This window comes from Cannabis sativa, chromosome 4, assembly GCF_029168945.1.
Source record: "Cannabis sativa cultivar Pink pepper isolate KNU-18-1 chromosome 4, ASM2916894v1, whole genome shotgun sequence".
Lineage (NCBI taxonomy): Eukaryota > Viridiplantae > Streptophyta > Magnoliopsida > Rosales > Cannabaceae > Cannabis > Cannabis sativa.
Genome location: NC_083604.1, coordinates 77345601 through 77365273, shown reverse-complemented (window position 1 = coordinate 77365273; position 19673 = coordinate 77345601). Strand labels below are relative to the sequence as shown.

At 30.1% G+C, this 19673-nt stretch overlaps 2 protein-coding genes and 1 long non-coding RNA gene across 8 annotated transcripts; 1 reads left to right on the top strand and 2 right to left on the bottom strand.

Moving 5' to 3' along the window:
• Positions 1-1429: 1429 nt before the first annotated feature.
• Positions 1430-2663, bottom strand: LOC115714470 (uncharacterized). Of its 5 annotated transcripts, none has more exons than XR_004011047.2 (4): positions 2418-2662; positions 2164-2336; positions 1803-1911; positions 1430-1581 (listed from the first exon to the last, which is right to left on the bottom strand). XR_004011047.2 is itself a non-coding variant. In XM_061114910.1 (3 exons), the coding sequence occupies exons 1-2, from the start codon at positions 2577-2579 to the stop codon at positions 2172-2174; spliced, it is 327 nt and encodes a 108-aa protein (XP_060970893.1). In that variant the 5' UTR covers positions 2580-2663; the 3' UTR covers positions 1430-1581; positions 2164-2171. The 5 variants fall into 5 exon arrangements, 3 of the variants coding, with proteins under 3 accessions (XP_060970893.1, XP_030499054.2, XP_030499055.2); XR_004011048.2 differs by having other exon boundaries at positions 1803-1906; XM_061114910.1 differs by lacking the exon at positions 1803-1911 and having other exon boundaries at positions 2418-2663.
• Positions 2664-5937: 3274 nt separating this feature from the next.
• On the top strand, positions 5938-7502 carry LOC133037487 (uncharacterized). Of its 2 annotated transcripts, none has more exons than XR_009687582.1 (4): positions 5938-6167; positions 6315-6409; positions 7075-7224; positions 7315-7502. It is a non-coding gene; the product is annotated as an uncharacterized LOC133037487 (long non-coding RNA). The 2 variants fall into 2 exon arrangements; XR_009687583.1 differs by having other exon boundaries at positions 7060-7224.
• A 7347-nt stretch (positions 7503-14849) lies between these two features.
• LOC115714420 (uncharacterized) lies at positions 14850-18147 on the bottom strand. Its single transcript, XM_030643122.2, has 4 exons — positions 17760-18147; positions 16231-17015; positions 15371-15805; positions 14850-15134 (listed from the first exon to the last, which is right to left on the bottom strand). Exons 2-4 carry the CDS (start codon positions 17009-17011, stop codon positions 14956-14958), a joined length of 1395 nt encoding a protein of 464 aa, XP_030498982.2. The 5' UTR covers positions 17012-17015; positions 17760-18147; the 3' UTR covers positions 14850-14955.
• Positions 18148-19673: the final 1526 nt, after the last annotated feature.

The following is a 19673-nucleotide window of genomic DNA, read 5'->3' as shown; positions in this document are numbered from 1 at the left end:
CACAATTAGTGGTGGAACTTCTTCAAACTATAATAGCTCATTGTCTAATCGAATGTTTTGCCAAACTATAAGTTTCAGAATACTTATCGCGAGCCACATGAGACAAAACTGTCTCCGAAAATTTAAACAATGAAATTGTAATATCTCCAACTATTGTTTCATTGAATATTTTCAAGTAAAAGTTTTGGATGACCGGACTTGCTCTTTGTTCTCTTTTCAGGGTTGAATTGCTTTTATGATTGGCTTGCTTAAATGAAACGATACTGAAAAAATGGAACCAATGTAAAAAAATGAGCCTGGTACTTCGGAATCAGGGTCGGTTGCTTGTAGGCCCTTTCTACAGCAAGTGCTTGTTGGACTTCCACCCCAGTTTCCCCAAGAGGGGGTTGTGTTTCCCCAACAGTTGGCCAGTGGCGGCAGAAAACGAACTTTGGTGGGCGCAACACAGTTGGCATTTTCTTGTATGATACATAGTGTTAGTATTTGGTGACAGTTCAGAAAGAGGATTTTTTTTGATGTGTTCGTACAAAAAACAGAAATGATCAAACATGTTAGCTTAATGTACATATAATGTAATGTTTTAATCATTTTGTTTTTGCATTACTAAAGTCTAAAACCAGGTTGCATTACATTATATGGTGTAACAACAAGGTTACTCAGCATATTGTTCTACCCCAGATTGTAGTTTTAGGCGAGAGGTATGCAATGCATTTATGTATGGACGAATTCATATCATTATCGAAGTTTCTCATTTTTACTAGTATGCAAATTTCCAATTTTTAAATCTCCCGCTTCTTCTTTATATTCTTCTTTGTTTGACTACACCCCGATTCATAAACAACGAGTCGCAGGTAGATCCAGCCAATAGAAACGAGTTGTTGTTCATCGAACAAGAATTTACCAAATATTGTAAACAAGCTTGGGTGGTGGCAAACAATGCAACTTGCGTTGCGGGAGATGCCCGCCCGTAAAACTATTCAAATAAAAAATTGGGGAATTACCCCATATACTATTTTTTTGACTTTTTTTTTAAAAAATTTACGGTTTGAGTTTCTAAAGTGGTTGCAGCGCTAGTTGCAGTAGGAGTTTTTATACAATTTTTTGTTGCAATTTAAATTGCAGCGCTAGTTGCAATAGGAGTTTCTATTTAGAGGTTCGTAAAAATGTAAAAAAAATTGTTTTAAAATATAAATATGAAAAAGCCCCCAAAAAATTACCAGACAAATCATTTTTTGTTTTGTTTTTCTTAATAATTACTCATTTTAAATTAAATGCTATTCTAAAATTACATTAACAAACAAAACAGGCCCGTACGGAGTAGATTGATTTGCAATTTGGAAACGGTGTTTCAAAAACGCTTGTTTTGGTTTTTAAATTTAAGAATTACTAGTGAATGAAATTGTATTAAAAACTCGATTGGCTACCATACTGAAGTAAAAATCCCTCATCATTGTTAACTCAAAAAAAATGTAGAACACATCTTTTAACTAACTATTCACCAAAGCACCTTCACCAATATACACATATAGATACAGATTCTCATAGAAAAAAGCTTTTCCATGGCCTTCTTTGTTGGCAATCCTGTCAAATGATGAAACAAAAGCAATGAAAGAAATAAAGAAATGTAGAACAACTCCAATTAAAGCTTATGCACTAGTGAGTAGTGAGGAATACAAATCTCTTGTTTTTATAAAGATTTAGTACATGAAAAGACCATCCATCCTTACAAATGAAAAGATCCAAAACAAGAGAAGTAGCATTCTTGAACTTCCAAAAAACCAACAACAATATATGTATCAAACCTTAACTCAGAGCATGTTGAAAAAGCAATTCTTGAGGACCTTCTTCTCCTATCTAAAAATCCAAACTTTTCATAATGTTTTAGGCTTTTAGCACAAACTTTCAGCTGCCCTAATAGTAAATAGAAACCCATTAGTAAAGGATTGCAATTTGATACTATTTCATGGAACAAGTATCAAACAGTTAACATCTTCAGTCCAATTATCAAGCTAGTCTTACAATTTCATATAAGAGCTACAGAATCTTCCAAATTATTTCCTTAATCACCAAAATAGATATTCTAATCAAATCCCAAAATTGATATAACTTAAAAATGAAGTTTTGCACAAAAAACATTAGGGTTTTAAGTTGAGGCATTATAACCTTAAACCTCAGGAGGACGAAGTAGCAGCAGAAGAAGAAGAAGGCGATTGTTGAGCATTAATTTTGGTAGAATCAGCAGCAGATGGTGGGACATAAATGCGTGCTTTCTTGAGAATTTCAGCCACAATCCAATTCTTCCGTTTGCTTATAGGTCTCGAAGGATCCAATCTCACCTGAAAATTGAATCGAAAGCCTTTCAATACACACATATATATGTAGAGAGATTCAGATAGAGATGCAAAAAGAAGACATACTCGATCGCCGATGTTGCATTGATCTTGTTCGTCGTGGGCCATGAATTTGGATGTGCGCTTGATGTAGCGATTGTAAAGCTTGTGATAGAAGAGCCTATCGACGGCCACAACCACCGATTTCTGCATCTTGTTGGAGACCACCATTCCCACCACTTGCTTCATCTCTTTCCTTAAACCCTAATTTTCAGAAACACTGAAACAGAGTGTGATGATTCCCAGTTCAACCTTTTTCTGCGTCTGATGCAAATATATTCTACTTATATAGTTTTCTCAATAGTCCTTTCACTATAGTATTATCCTATTTTGACCCCTATTCTTTTGATTTAGATACAGTATTTTGCCACAAACTCCTTAAAATAGCATAAAGACCTTAATTATGGGGATTGGTTTGGGACTGGTAGTGAGGGTAACCAACTAACCATCTTTCAATGTTAAAATTCTTGGATTATTTTCACTTATAATAATAATAAAGAAAAAAACTTATTGTATTGAATTTTATTGTGTTAGATTGTATTGTGTTAATATTATTTAATACAATAGATTGTGTAAAGTTATAATATATTTTTAATAAACTCGACCCAAACACCGACTGCGGGTCGGGTCTAAGGTTTAGGTCCGGGTCCTAGTTTAGGTTCCGGGTCCATTTCCCGGTCTGGGTCTCGGGTCTGAGTCTGGGTCCTGAGTCCGAGTCTGGGTCTAGGTTTTAAGTCCCGGTCCAAGTCTCGGATTTGAATTCGGGTCCCAAGTCCAGGACATCTTTTGTAAATACTATAATACAAGCTAGCTAATACATACCATTTATTATCTATTAAATAACACAACTTACATTGTATTAAAAAATTTAGTCATAATAATTAATATAATATGTTGTTTTATTTAAACATAATATTATTTAATATAATACTATATTTATACGGCCTACTAAACGAACTCATAATAATTTAAATATAATTATATTCATCAATTCTTTAAAGAATTATTTATAATAAAAGAAAATTAGATAGCGAACTTGAAAAATGGAACTCATAAAAAAAATGTACAAATATTAATAACAATAAAAATCTATAATTTTGATTTAAATATTGAATGAAGTAAAGAATAAAAAATTCAAAAAGTGATTCTAGAAGAAGAAAAAAAATGAAAGAATGTTAATTGATATATCTTTATATATTAAAAGTGCTTATCTAACGGCATTTTTTGTTTAACAGAATATAATTTAAAAATAAAAGAATATTCTGTTAAATTTAACGATTAGGTTTGATCTCCGTTAACAAATAAACCCAATAATTAAACCAAAAAATTAAACAATCTTTTAAATATTAATAATCTCTTTTTAAATTAAAAAAATCATCTTAGCCACATATCTCTCTAACAAACCTTGGGAGAATATTAATAATTTTTTTTATTTATTTTTTAAAAAAGAAAAATATAGATAAAATGTCTAGAAAAGATAATATAAATGTGAGACTGTATATGAGTTGCCCCTTCTGTAATTACCTAGAAAAGATAAAATGTATAGATTAATATATATATATGTGAGACTCTATATGTAAGAGAATTTAATTAAAAAAATAATATAAATAATTACAGAAGGGTCAACTCATAAGAACATTGATTGTGTTGGCTTAGAGATTTTTGGGCTTGGGCTTAAAAAAAATAAAAAGAAGATAAAATGGGCTGTAATTAGTATTTACCTTATATGTTTGTGCTTATTTTTAGTTTTATTTTTAATTTTAGCACCAAGAACAGAAGGTTGAAAAATATTAGAATATGAAAATATTATTGGTGCTTATTAGTAATTTGCAAAGAATGTGAAAGTCTATAAATATATAGTTGTGTAGCTATTATTAGATATGAAATGAGATAATAGAACTTTTTTCAATTAGAAGATTAATGTACATTTTACTATTAATAATATACATTATTATAACACAAATATGTTTTACTTACTAAATATACTGACACATATTTTATTTTTATAAAACAAATCGTTCCAATAATTATACTATTTTAATTATTAATTAAAATAAAAAAACTAAAATATTAAATAAAACTAACATTACGTGACTTTGACACGTAACAATCACCTAGTATATATATATATATATATATATATATATATACTAGATAGATGTTACGTGCGAAGTCACGTATGTTAATTTTATTTTAGTTTTTTTTAATATCATAATTTTAAAATTAATAATATTCAATGTAGTGATAATCATTAAAATTTGAAAACATCACAGTGATTTAAATAAAAACAAAAATTACTATTATACTTTGTAATAATAATTAAAAAATAATTATTATTCGTACTAAATTTATCTTCGGAATTAATAAAAATGACGTTAGGATTATTGTAATAATTTTTAATAGTGATTTCAAAATTTTATTATGCTATTATTTAGCTTCAGATCTTCAGAGTAAATATCAAAATTTAAAAATAATTTTTAATAAAAAAATAAACAATATGAACAAATTTATTATTAATTGTAATTTTATATAGAATAGATATATACCACACAATAATTGGATATATATGATATATATTTGAACTGTAGAACAAATTTTTTATTTTACGAAAGATATTTTAATTAAGTAACAAAAAAATAAAAAAATTTGAGATGAGATATGAGAGTATGGGTAAAAAAAAAAAGAAAGAAACATATAAGTAAGAGTATTTTCTACATCTATGTATAATAAAGGTAAGAATATTAAAATAAATTTACTTCATATAAATTTGTGCATGGAAATTATTGATAAAACCAGCTAATTAATTGGAGTATGAATTTATGAAAATGATGAAACCTGATAGTGACATGGCTGAGATCGATATATGAAACACAAACAAGTTTTGGTATATATATCCTAAACCACAATTCATAACTTTGTTAATTAAACGTATACCGTACAAATGGTTATATTATATAATATTAATAATAATTTGTTATTTTTTTTATTTTAAAAAAAGGTAAGAATATTAAAATAATTCTTTCATATAAATTTGTGCGTGGAAATTATTGGTAAAACCAGCCAATTAATTAGAGTATGAATTTATGAAAATGATGAAATTTGATAGTGACATGGCTGAGATCGATATATGAAACACAAACAAGTTTTGGTATCTTTATATATTAAAAGTGTCTATCTAACGGCAATTCTTGGTTTAACAGAATATGCTTTAAAAATAAAAAAATATTCTGTTAACTTTAACGGAGAAGAACCAAAATACATTTTTAAAATTAACACTGTTATCGATTTTTCTCTATCATTTTTCTCTAAATTTGTTATCGATTCCAATCTCAGAAGCCCTATCAAAAGGTGCAATTCCAGCTGCTGCAACAATATGTGCGACTGAACCAGCGGAGGTCTATCAAATCAGAAGAAGAAGAAGAAAAGAAGCCCAATTCATTTTCATCGCATGCCCAACTCTTTAAATCCCCAAACACTACACTGTATATCGCATGCCCAACTATCCCCAATTTATTTTCATCTATCCCCAATTTATTATATATCGGAGAAGAAGAGGACGAACGAGCAAGAAGAGGCCTGTACCGAGGAGAGATCGTCAATGGGGGACGCCGGAGGGAGAGCACCGTCAGCTCATAGCCCAACTCTTTAAATCCCCGAACACTGTGAAATCCTTTCAATTATCGCTTGCGATTACATTACCAGTATTCTATTTTGTGAAGAAGCATGAATTTTAGATCTTGGATTGCCGGAGGGATTCCGGGTCTGGTTCCAGTTCTGGTGAGGCCTTTTCTATTGTTAAGTGGCTATTGGCTATTGTTTCGTGCATGAATTTTAAATTCAAAATGGTCAATTTGGTAATGGTATAGATAGATAGATATATATATTCATTTTAAGCTTGTATATTGCTTGTGGATTTCTTCACAGGTGTGGGAGCTGTTTCGATTTGGAGTGTGGCAGTGGGAGTTGCATGCATACATTTTGTTGGTGGGTTTGCACTCAGGCCTTATACCATTCCTCATGTAAGTTTCTTCTTGCATTTCAATGCAATTATAATTTTCTATTTGCATACTGGCATAACAATCCCCGGGCAATTTTATAAAAGCTGGCAATTTTATATTTCAACGCCGTTAAATTTGGCTAAAAGAGAATATATATTTGTATATATATTTTATGAACTAAAAAAACGAAAAAACTAAATTAGTAGCTAAAGTTGTTAACTACTCTTTAATCAGAAAAAAAAAGTTGTTAACTACTCATAATTTTAGTGATAATATTTCTTTGCAAAAAAAATATAATTTTTGTGATTTAATTAGATAGATTTTTCTGTTTTTTTGTTTTTGTTTAAATATGAATTTCATAGCCCAATTTATAACCATTGCAGACACCAAAATTTCATGTTTATTGCAGAAAAAAGGAGAAAAACAGAGAATTTCCACTCTTATAAAGTAATCAAAGGCTTTACAATCTATGTTACCTACTATACATTTCTCACATCATGATTTTTATTTGACCATTTTCTATTTAGGAACTATCTTTATTTGTTCCTACTATATATTGGAAGCTTTACGAATTTGAAGAGCACTATAGGTTCTATTTTTATCTGAGAATTGTTGGTTGTTTGGCTTATTTTCTCAGAAAATTTGGATGTTTCCTTACACTGTTTCGTCAGATATTTTTATTTTAGAGAAACTGGTGAAAGAGCAAGCTTCCGTGAAGACAGATCTAGACATGGCGGTACCTCTCTTTGTTTCTTCCTGTGTCTGTCGGTGCTTTCGTTTAATTTGTTCGATCAAGCTCGCACACAAGAATTTTTTACCAATATATGATCGTTAAGGTTTGGTATTCTTCCTTTTTTCTTTGGGAGGCTGAAGATGTAGTGATATAGATATTACTGATGGTGATTTAATCAACTATTTAAATGCAGAACATTAGAAGAAAAGTTATAGAATGCGTTTAATGAAAATGCTAAACTCAAGGTGAAACAGAAAGAGGATGAGAAGCTGTGGAATGGCTTAGAATCTAAATTTCTTACGAAAACACTGCGATCAACTCGCTGAAACTTTAAAGCAATTAGCCAGTCAAGTTCATGATGGTACATACATTATGGATATATATATATACAATATATTTGGAGCTCTATTTTTCTAATCTGTTTTTATTACGAGTTTAATGTTATTGAAAGGAAAAGAATGCTAATTGTAGTTTCCTTCTTTTAATAGCTGAGAAAGATAAGGAGTTATTTGAAGGCAAACTGTCTGCAAATGCAAATGTTCTTGATGATTTGAATCAGCAAATGAATTAATTTGTTGCAAAATCATCCAATATAGGTTATGATACCACTGATTTTGTAAATTATTGGACGAATTTTTAATTTTCTCTTAATTATTGCTACTATATATTTGTGTTTGTTGGGGGAATAACTTCCATGGTTATTTTTATCCTATTTCATGATTGGATTAGATGTAATTAGAATATTTATGATCAACTTTCTTCTGCTATATATCTTTGCCAAAGTATCATTTTTTTCTTTTTAATTTTTGCTCGCTTTAGATGGAAACCCACTAATTAATATTGTTTGTATAACCCACTAATTAATATTGTTTGTATTATAGAGGGAGTAAGAGAAGAATCACATCTTTTAGTTTTATAAGATTTGTTTTTGTATTAGTCACAATGGTATTTTTTTGATATAGATTCTTGGATAAGAGTCATTAGACATAATTTTTTGAGTATTTCATTTTAGATTGAAGAAAGTAGACTACATCAATGATGATTCTGTTGGCTTAAAAGAAACAGTGTGTTGAAGCATAATATTGGAACTTGAAAAGCTTGTCCCTTCAATCTAGGTATTATATTGCTCTAACTATAAGCATTTTTACTCTATATTTGTGCTTAGGGCTGTGAACGTTTGGCTTACTATGTGATTTCGACTAATCTTGTTACTTATCTTATGAAAAAGCTGCACGAAAGAAATGTCTCGGCAGCAAGAAATGGTACCACTTGGGGAGGAACTTGCTACCTTGCACCTCTTACCAGAGCCATCATGGCAAATGCTTATGGGGAAAAATATTGGACTATTGGTATTATATCCACAATTCACTTTATTCAACTTTTTTTCAATCTAAAACCCATGTACCTGTATGCTTTGAGGACACTTATATGACATGCTGTCATTTTCATTCCAACATTGAATATAATAAATTCTCAAACTTATTTTATGATTATGATTCATTATAATAAATTCTCAAATTAACAATCAACAATATAAATATTCAAGTATCAATATAAATATTCAAGTATGAATAAAAAAGAACAATTCAAAATCAGAACAAATAAATATTCAAGTATTTCAATAAATTCATAAACAAATAAATCAGAACAATTCAAAATCTCAAATCAAGAAAATTAAAAGTTTAGATTTATAATCTTTACAAATATGAAAAACTTAAATAGATCTATTTACGATTGTTGTTGCCGTTGCTTAATTACTAAATTCTTAAACAAAAACCACTAGAACTTATATAAAAGTAATATTTACGTGGCTCGCCACGTAACTCTCATCTAGTATATATCCTAAACCACAACTCACAACTTTGTTAATTAAACGTATACTGTACAAATGGTTATATTATATAATAATAATAATAATAATAATTTGTTATTTTTTTATTTTAAAAAAAAAGTCACCTAATAATTTTTCATAAACCAAAAATTCTATTAATAGATATATTTATTTAACAATACTATAATATATAAATCTACGAACATATCTATTCATAAAAATTATTTAAGTTATAAACTAGCTGTATACAATGTGTTAATTCATAATTTCGTATTAGGGTATGTGTGCATCTTCACCGAACTCTCCAACTGTCTACGACTGGTATGTGTGCATCTTCACCTCATATATATCTTACTATCTCAATATTTTTACTCCGACCGTGGTAATCACGCGCCGTGTATGTCTATAGAAGAAACACCATCTTGCTCAACAGAAGATGATGTTCTACCCGGCATAGATGGCTTAGATAAGCAATTTGTTGAGAATATTTTCAGTTGGATGCGGAAAGAAGAAACATATTCTGGGCAAGTGAAGCTGATAGAGTGGATTTTGCAGATGAAAAATTCTGCAGTATTATGTTGGTTTTTAAGTAAAGGTGGCATGATGATAATAGCATCATGGTTAAGTCAAGCAGCTGAGGAAGAACAAACAAGCATTTTGCTAGTGATTTTGGACTTTTAATCACCACATTGGTGTTATACCAACTTGGCTCCACCAAAGGGTTGAGTTGGGTTGTGTTCGTGTATGGGATGCAATTGTTGATAGGGAATAGCATCCTTGTAGTGATTGCATACTTGAACCATACTCACCCTGCATTGCCTCACTATGACTCGTCCGAGTGGGATTGGTTGAAAGGAGCATTGTCAACGGTTGAACGAGATTATGGATCACTTCTCAATAGGGTTTTTCATCACCTTACAGATGCTCATGTGGCACACCATTTATTCGCAACAATACCTCATTACCATGTAAATGAAGCTACCAAAGCTATCAAGCCCATATTGGGAGAGTACTACTATTTTGATGACACTCCAATAATTAAAGCTCTGTGGAGAGAGGCTAAGGAGTGTGCTTATGTTGAGCCAAATTATGAATCTTCTCCTAACAATAACAAAGGTATTTTTTGGTACAACAACAACTTTTGATGATTATCAAGTCAAATTATATATCAAATCTATTATACATGATTCCTAGAATAAGTATTTGACTAACCGGCAAAGATAGCCTTGCCTGGAACTGGAATTTACACTGAGGGAAAATTAACATCTTCATCCTTCTTCTGTTGAACCAGGTATCTCTCTCTCTCTCTCTCTCTCTCTCTCTCTCTCTCTCTCTCTCTCTCTCTCTCTCTCTCTCTCTCTCTCTCTCTCTCTCTCTCTCTCTCTCTACTACGAAGTTAACTGAGAATCGGTTTTGAATTTGGGGATTATGCAATTTTTCGGTATGATTTTTTCAAACAGTTTTTCTCTTTTTTGATTTGATCTTCCAAGTTTTTTTGCCACTCTGTTATTGATGTATGCATATAGTTTGCATCAATTTTTTTTTTTTTTTCCAGTGATGCGATTTGATATATGTAGAGATTCAAAGTGGTTTTTAATTTTCAATTTTATTAAATGCGTGGCTGAATTTGTATTTGGATGGTTTTCAATACTGCGACTTAGAAAAATTATTGAAAGCTTGAGTAGTGTATTTGGATTCAGGGGAAGTGATGAAAGAGATCAAAGAATAATGTAGTTTTGGTGTTGAGATACATGACCCAAAAAACACTGTGTGATGATTGTATTCTCATTAGTACCTAGAGTGAATATTAATTGTGGTGTTATTATATATTTATCTTCTACTATCTGTATATATTTGGTTTTATTATTTTGGTATTATTATTATTATATATTAGTATTGTAGTATTATTCTCAAACTCACTGACTTGTATATTCCCACTCAAACTCATCTTTGTTTTTCTGCAAAAATGAGTATCAAAGTGTTCATGTTATCTCTAGTTGCAACCTCCATTATCTTCTCTCTTTTCTATATTCCCACTACGCTGGGCCTAAATTTGACTCTTTTGTTCCAAATCGAGAAATAAATTTGACTTTTATTTCTTTTATGGTAATTATAATTATAGCATATTTAAAATTTTCTATTTATAAGCATATTTACAATTAGTTTTTAATTGTCAGATTATTAGTTTTATTTTTTCATTTATTTAGTCTTTTAATGTGATAAAAGTCAATTTATTAAGATTAATTTGTTTTCTTATTTTTTAAATAGTAATTATATTTTCTTTATTTACGACGTTTTTCCTATGTTTGTTTTTGACTTTCTTTCAAATTAAAGAGTATAATTACTTTTTTTGTAATTTAATAGCTTTTATAATATATTAGGTTTTACTAGGCTAATTTTACTTAATAGGTTTTTGACTTTTTATCTTTAATGATATATTTAATTTAAGAATTTGATTGAATTTTAATGGTTGAGCCAATTTTATCTCGTGATTGATTTCAATTTTATTTTCAATATCTTAATTGATCTTGATTATTATATATGATACTTTTTTAGGAAAAGATTTACGAAACTCATTAAATTACATTAAATGAAATTTATTTTTACATTATCACTTTATTTTTTCTTACCATTTATAATTCAGTGTAATATTTTAGATCTTCTTACTAGTATTTTTTACTTAAAATGTATGATTTTGTTTTTCATAAAGCTATTAATGATTTAATTTTATTGTTTTATTGTATTTAAGGTTAGTGGATTTTTTGGTCATTAATTTATTAATTATATTTTCTTCTTTTAAGTCCTTATTTATGATCTTTATTATTTTTATTATTTACTTTCTCATTTCTTTTATTTACATTACAGTAAGTTTTTTTTATCATTAATTTATTAATTATTTTTATCTGTTAAGTCTTTAATTACAATTTATGTAATTGCTTGAGTGGTGGCTTTTTTGTATTGACCTTTAAATATGATTTAGATTATTTATGATTTTTTATTATCTTAGTTACATGATTTTCTTTCCTTTTATTTACATTACAGAAAGTTCTCTATTGTAGTTGCTCTTTTTATGAGTCAAATTGTCTTTATTAATTTAAAGGTATTGGAATTATCAATATTGTTATTTTAATTATGACTAATATGGTTTTTTAGTTTTTATGGCACGTGTTTTTTGGTTTTTGTAAGGCAATATATCTAGTTTTGTAAATTGTTTGTTTTTATTGATTTTGTAAGGCCAATGTGGCTAGTTTTTTTGTATGGCCAATGTGGCTAGTTTTCTTTGTACGGCCAATGTGGTTAGTTTTGGTTTTGTAAGGCCAGTATGGCTATTTTAGTTTTGTAAGGCTAGTATGGCTAGTTTTTGGTTTTGTAAGGCCAGTATGGCTAGTTTTAATTTTGTAAGGTCAGTATGACTATTTTTAGTTTTGTAAGGCTAACATGACTAGTTTTGATTTTGTAAAGTTATTATATGGCTAGTTTAATTTTGTAAGGTCAGTTTGGTCTAATAATAACACATCAAATGTAGTGTAATCACCGTCAGGAATGGAGATGAAAATAGATAAGTATCTACGTCAGAGAATTCTATGTGACTATTTATAAAATTTCATATTTTATTTTATTTTATTTATAAGGGAAATTTCATTTTTTTTATTAAATATTTATTATGTATTAATTAATTTCTCTTTATTTTGCAGGTGTTTTACTAGTGGTTCAGAAGTGACAACTCTCAGTTTTGAGGTTTTCTTTTCTGATATTATGGTTTTATTGTCTAGCTCTCTTAGGGTATCTCTGCATGCTCTTAGGATAGACAATAAACTATTATAGATGGAAGAAAATTCTCCTCTGGTTGTGTAACTTTGTTACCTTTGTTATTTTAACCTGTATCGGTTACCCTACAAAAAAAAAAATTTCGTATTAGGGTAAGCTTGAGATAGGAAGAAACAAAGAAGCCATAAATTCACAATATTTCAATTTTGGAAAACCAACAATTGATAAAGAATGACTTCCCAAATAATTTTTTTTAATTTTACAATTACTAATTTCTAAAATTCTTGTTATGAAGACTCTTGTCCTTTTTGTATGTGTATGAATCTTACATCGATGGTTTGTAGATTTTTTTGAGGTATTTAAATTCTATCTTGGTGGCAATTTAGGTTACAACTCGTGGGTTTGACACGACCATGACTCGAAATTTTACGAATTCGATACAATTCAAAAATTATCTTCGGGTCGTGTTTCTGTTTTATAAACTTTTCGTATTACAAGTCGTGTCAACAATCTAAAATACATTTAAAGACAACACTAAAAACAGGGACGGAGGGACTTAAGCCACTATGTAGGCTTAACCCCTCACTCAAATTAAAAAACTTTTATATTACATGTATGTTAGTTAGCTTTATTTAAATTTTTGTTTACTATAAATGTAAATACTAAACCCTCACTTGCTTTGTATATTAAGCCCTCACTATCTCCTATCCAATTTCATTAATACTACTAAAATTTAACACCGAATTCAAAAGACAATTAACACTTTTTTTTTTTTCTAAGTACATATATAACTCTCTATTTAACATGTTTTTTTATATCATTTCAATTTTTTTAATTTTCTTAAAATAAAAATAAATCATTTGATTCAATTTTTATTCAAGCTCTTAAAAAAAATATATTTAAGCCTTCACTGAATTGAAATTCTAGCTCCGTCACTGACTAAAAAAACAATTTAACTTACAACTTACCAATACGACATGAACACAACACAACATTTTACAAGTTCGACATGACACAAAATTTATTCGAGTCATGCTTTATAAATTTTTTCGTGCCAAAAGTCGCGTTCGGGTTAGTAGGTTTTCAATAAATTTAAAACCTCAACATGATTCAAACACAACACACCAACACAAATTGCCACTCTAACCCTGAATTTCATTTTAAAAAAAAATCGTGTCAATCTATATTACTTATTCTTTTCTTTGACAAAGTCTTTAACTCTTTATTACTATTATTAGTAAATTCTTTCCTGTAAGAAAATTCAATCATCCTTTTCCTTCCATAGAACTCCATTTTGAAATGGAACTCTTTGATTCCTTAGACTTTGGCAACATAACAGGAACCATTAGCTTCGTTTTGATCAATAGTATACTAGTATACACGAAATGCAGGATATATAGTTTAAATTACTCATTCTATTTTTAAAAATTATTTTAAAAGACAAATCTTCTACTCAAAACGAAATTTGAGGTTAAGCAAAAATTAAAAAAAAAAACGAAATTTGGGATAATTGTTGCAAATGCAACAATTTTTTATTATTATTATTTTATTTCTAACTGCAAACAATAAATTAAAACCTCTAGGTCAATATATACTAAAAATTAACAATTGTAGATAAAATGCTTTTGTTTGTTGGAACATGGCACAAACAACACAATCTCTAATTAAGGGTTCACGAGTTACATTTTTTGCCGAAACTGAACAAGATATCTTGCTCATTAAAAGTTTAAGCTGAGACCTCAATCTCAGTAGATACTCTTACATGTTAATAATAACATTTCAAAAATGTTCTCCAATTTGATTAGATACAAGATCATATTATATAAAATATATATATAATAAAATGAAACAATTTCCTCCTGTAAAAGAAGCTTATGTGTGTGCAGAAAAGATTAAGGAGATTTTTAGCCTTTGACACCTCAATGTCAAAGATAAGCCATGAAAAAACATCTTTCAGTATAAGGACTAATCCTATTCATGTCGTTATATTGTAACCTATTATCAACTTTTTTTTTTGGTTTTTGCCGGTAACGGCTCCCCATTTTATGATTGAGCTGTACATTCTCATATCAAAGGGAAATGCAACTTTAAAAACAACAAGAGAATGTTATCCACACACAACACAAGGGTGGATAAGACCTTTTTCTTTTCTTCTTCTTTTTATTCTCTTTTTTCATCTATGTTATGGCATCATCAGATTCACAACTAGTACTACCACTCGAAAGATTATAAGTATTATTTCGCTCCATCATCAGATTCAAGAACCTGGATTTCGGGGGTCGGTGATCCAGTTCCTGAAGAAGGAAGGTAAGACCATGCTAATGCGACCGTGCCAAGTGTAAGAACAGAAGCAATGGAGCCCCATACCCACCTTTGCCTTCTTTCCTTTTTCATCCTCTCTCGTCGTGCCGACTCTGAAAACCATAACGACAAAGATAACACAGAATGATTAGATGGTCAAATGAAATTTAGTTGTGAAAGAAACACTAAGAGAAGACGCGCACCATTGGTGCTCAAACATCCTATATTGTTATTGGTACAAATATCGAGTCCCACATTTAAATTAAATTAAAATTATATAAGGCCCACTACTAAATTGCACAAATAACAATTTGCTAAAATGTTAAGTACTTAAGAACAGAAGCCTCACCAAGAACATCTCGATTCCTGTGAACCATTTCCTGATTCATAGCCTCATAGTTTCGAAGTTTGTCACACAATCGAGCAATCTCAAAGTTCTTAGCCTCAATCTGTGCTTCCATCTCCGCCTCCAACTCTGCCCTGGCTAAGCCTCTCCCAATAGAATTTGAAACAAATCTAGCAATGTATACTTGTCTACACAGCTCCTCTCCAGAATCGGAATCAAGCTGTTCTTCCCCTTCAACAGGAGTGGCCTTGGCAGGTAGCGTTAATCCCGCAAGTGACAACTGTTGCCTGATCCTTTCCCATTGTTTTTGCATGTCACTTAACGTTTCTTCTGCTTGCTTCCGCTTCTCTATTTCCATCAGTAAACTCATTCTCATTTCACGAAATTCAGCTTCAACATCACGATGAACCGACTGTTGCCCACTCTCAGAAGAAAGTTCTATCGTTGAAAAAAAAAACATCACAGTAAGAACACTGTTATCATTGAATGGATGAAAAAAAAAAATTAAACTAAAGAAGAGAAGAACTCCGTTAGCACTGAACTACCTCACAACACAACTTGTTAGCGAGCAAAACTAGGAGTTTAAAGCACACGAGAATTGAGGTTGTACAAAAATTAAATTTTATACCCTACAACCCAATAGTTTTCCATTCCACTCATTAAGAATACTTTTTTACACCAAAAAATCTCACACTAGAGTGTCATTTTTTTCAAAGTGAGATCACAATTTTTATGGGTGGTAAAAACTAAAAACTAGCTCACATTAATAAGTATACTGTATACTTTATGCATTTTGGGTGTAAAACAGGTATCTCAAATATTACTCAAAATAATAAATAGAGAGAAAACGTCAACTTATGTACCATCCCAAGCATCATAAAATTCGCCCATAGGTGTAGTGAGTTGTGCCGACCGTTCTCCTTCAGCATTATCCTCTCCATCAGTATTACTTGTAAAACTCATAGAATCACGAGGATCAAAGAAATCTTCCCGGTCGCTCTCTCTTCCAGGAGTCAATGGAGCTTGTTTTGCTGAATCAAGAAACATAACCTGATCATTATTCCAACTACTGCTTTCATGTTCCACCTTACCATTCACAAGTTCCTCATTAGTTTTAACAAGTTTTCCAGTATTGCTTTCAAGTTCCAAGCTACCATTTCCATGTTTTCCATTACTGCTTTCACAGTCAGGATAATCAGTAACCTGAGGTTCGGGAATTGTTTTAGCAACAGGGAAAGTAAAAGAATCCTCCTCTCCTAAACTGGTAACCTTGGTTTCTCCATTATTCAAATTCCCATCAACCTTTTCATCATCTTGGCCTTTTGGGCGTGACAATACACTAGCCTCTGAGGAACTCTTAAGAAGGCGTGGTCCACGCCGCTTGTGATTGATAATGTAAGGAGAAGGGGGGAATGATGTAGGCGAATCAGGGAGTGGGGTTGATTCGGGAGTAGCATAAAGTGCAGGAGTTATTGGAGGGCGATTCCTTCTTCTTTCTGCAACTGAAGTACTATTCCTCCTCTCCAGCTTTGAATTAGGACCAGGCTGTGGTTTCGGTACAGGTCTTGGAACAGATTTGTCGACTGATTTTGAAGCTCCAGGTTCCAACAAGGTATCTAAGGCTAGAGCAGTAAACGTCGGCATAGCTCTGCATAATTTTAACATTCAATTAGCCGTTTAAGAGTAAAAATTTAAAGACAGCTATCTAATTTGATGCAAAGAGAGCTCCAAACATTTTGGAAAGGAAAAAAAAAGAGAGAAAAACATTACATAACAGTAGAAACAACAATTCATCTGCATTAATCCACAACCCACAAGAACAGAATTAAAAAACGAATAGTCAGCTCATTTAATCCTAAACCCCATACAAGATTTGTGATCTCATTCAAGTGAAAAAAAAATGTCTAAAAGTATAATTTTTTTTTCTATCTTATAATCTAATTAGTTTAGTAATGCTGCCAAACTCCCGAGCTAATTCTCAAAATACCAACGAACCCTAAAACAAAATACTTCTTACGATAACCAAAACAAAAATGAAGAAATCAAAAACCGCACAATTCAAAAACAGCCGATTCCAAATCCAAAAGAGCTAACGCTCTTCCGATTCATTACAGAGAATACATGAGAGAGAGCATTACATAATCGACCTTCAAACCAAAATTTCCACACAGCAATCCAACCCAAGCTTTTAGGTCATACCCTCGAAAAAAAGCAAACAAATCACAAGAAATCCAACAAAAAAAAAAAACCACAATTTACCACCCTTACATGTCTCTTTCTCATCAACCAAACAAGCAAACATACAACCAACAGCACATATACACAATATATATAATAAAAAAAAAGCAGCCAAGGAAAAAAGAAACGGAAAATATATATATATAAAAAAAACCTTGCGATAAGAGCGATGAGCTGCGAATGGAGGGGAGGGAAACCCTAGGCGCGAAAACAACGAAGTCGATCAGATAAAAAATGGGAGCGAAGAAGAAGAAGAAGATAAAGATTGAGGTGCATAATTTTTGAGGGCTTTTCTTGACGATGATGATTCTATTCTGCCCTGTTCTTCACAATTTTTTGGAAAAATAGCTTAAAACCCATTTCCTCTTATTCCAATAACGACCGCCTCTTTCTCTCTCTCTATTTAATTAAAATTATTTAAAATAAATAAATAATTTCTTCTCTTTTTTTTGACGTAAATAAATAAAAATAAATTTAATTTAATTTAAAATTGGTCTTTTGAGATCGGAGTTTGACACACACGCGGGGTTAGATCACTTCCGAAAATATTTGAAAACCTTTTTGCTTAATTTTATTTTATTACGGCTCGAAACTTCCACGTATCTTATTTATTGAAATGTCTAAATTGCCCTTACTTGCAACAGCTGAAACGGCGTTTGAGCGTGAATAATAATGTCTTTTTCATTTTTCTGAAGACGACGTCGTTTGGGTGGGTTTTGTTATTTTTTTTTTAATATTATAATAAGCACGTGGGCTTTGCTTTGTCTTGTCAAACAAACCAGAACTGAATAAAATAATATAAAAGTGGGTAGGGTCACACTTCACACCTCACCCATGATTTCATTTACTTATTTTTATTTTCTTTTGTTTTTGAAATTTAAATTATAAAGTCTTTTATTAATTAATTCATTTTGTTTAATTTAGTATCAAATCTTTGGTTTTGTTTATAATCACTTGAGATCTATCTATAACAACTTTCCCAATCAACCCAAAAAGTTGATTTTAACCAAAACGTGACAATATTAGAAAACTAGATTAGTAGTACAGTATAATGTAGCTGTATTAATCTATAATTTAGATTGTTAATTCTTTTTAAATACTCAAATATTCAAATTATATTTAAACACTCGAGAATAAATCTTTGAAAGAAAATAACCAATAAAATACATAAAAATTATAATAATTCAGCTCGAAAAAATTTGATCATTATGAAATCGTTACAAATTATAATCAGCCAATTAATGTACTAATTATAAATGGTTATAAATTAAATATAAAGTTAAGTGATTAAATGTTTTACTACTCATTATTGTTTGGTGTCTTTCTTAGAGCGTAAATTTAACCTATTAAAGTAACAAAGACTTTTAATTTTAATATATTTATTTTATTGTTGGAAATATTAAAGGACTTATTCTCTTATTTGTTTATTTTTTTTTAAAGTAAATGCATTTCACATTTCGTGACTCTAGAAGAGCCAGCACCCACGCTTTCTTTATTCAACTACTTTTTTTTTGTTTGGACAAAATATTCAACTACGATTTTAATAATAATGATTAAATTAATTAGTGGTACAAAATGAATGGACAAGTAGGTTTGACACTTTTTTTGTCCAAAAAAAAGTTGACAATAAATTTGTTACTATTTTTAATTTTTTTTTTCCTCTGACCTAAAAGTGCAGCGTGTTTTTTTACGTCAAGAGATAATATTAATAAGAGTAATAATTTTTTTTTTAAAATAATAATAATAAGATTTATTCCACGCATTGTTAAATATTACAAAAAACAAGGTCAATTTCATCAAATCTCAATCCATTTTACTTACCGTATTATTATTATTATTATTATTTTAGTTTTTGAAAAATATTATTACTAAAAATTTGATTAAACTTTTTTGAATACACACCTCTTTTATCTTTAACAAGATATTCTTTCACAGTTGTTGAAAAAAAATTATTCTTGAACAATTGATTACTATTATTGAATCATTAGTTTTATTGGGCTTTACAAATAATTTTTTTATATATATACAAATTAATAGAAAATGGGAGCTCGTAGAAAAAATTAAATAG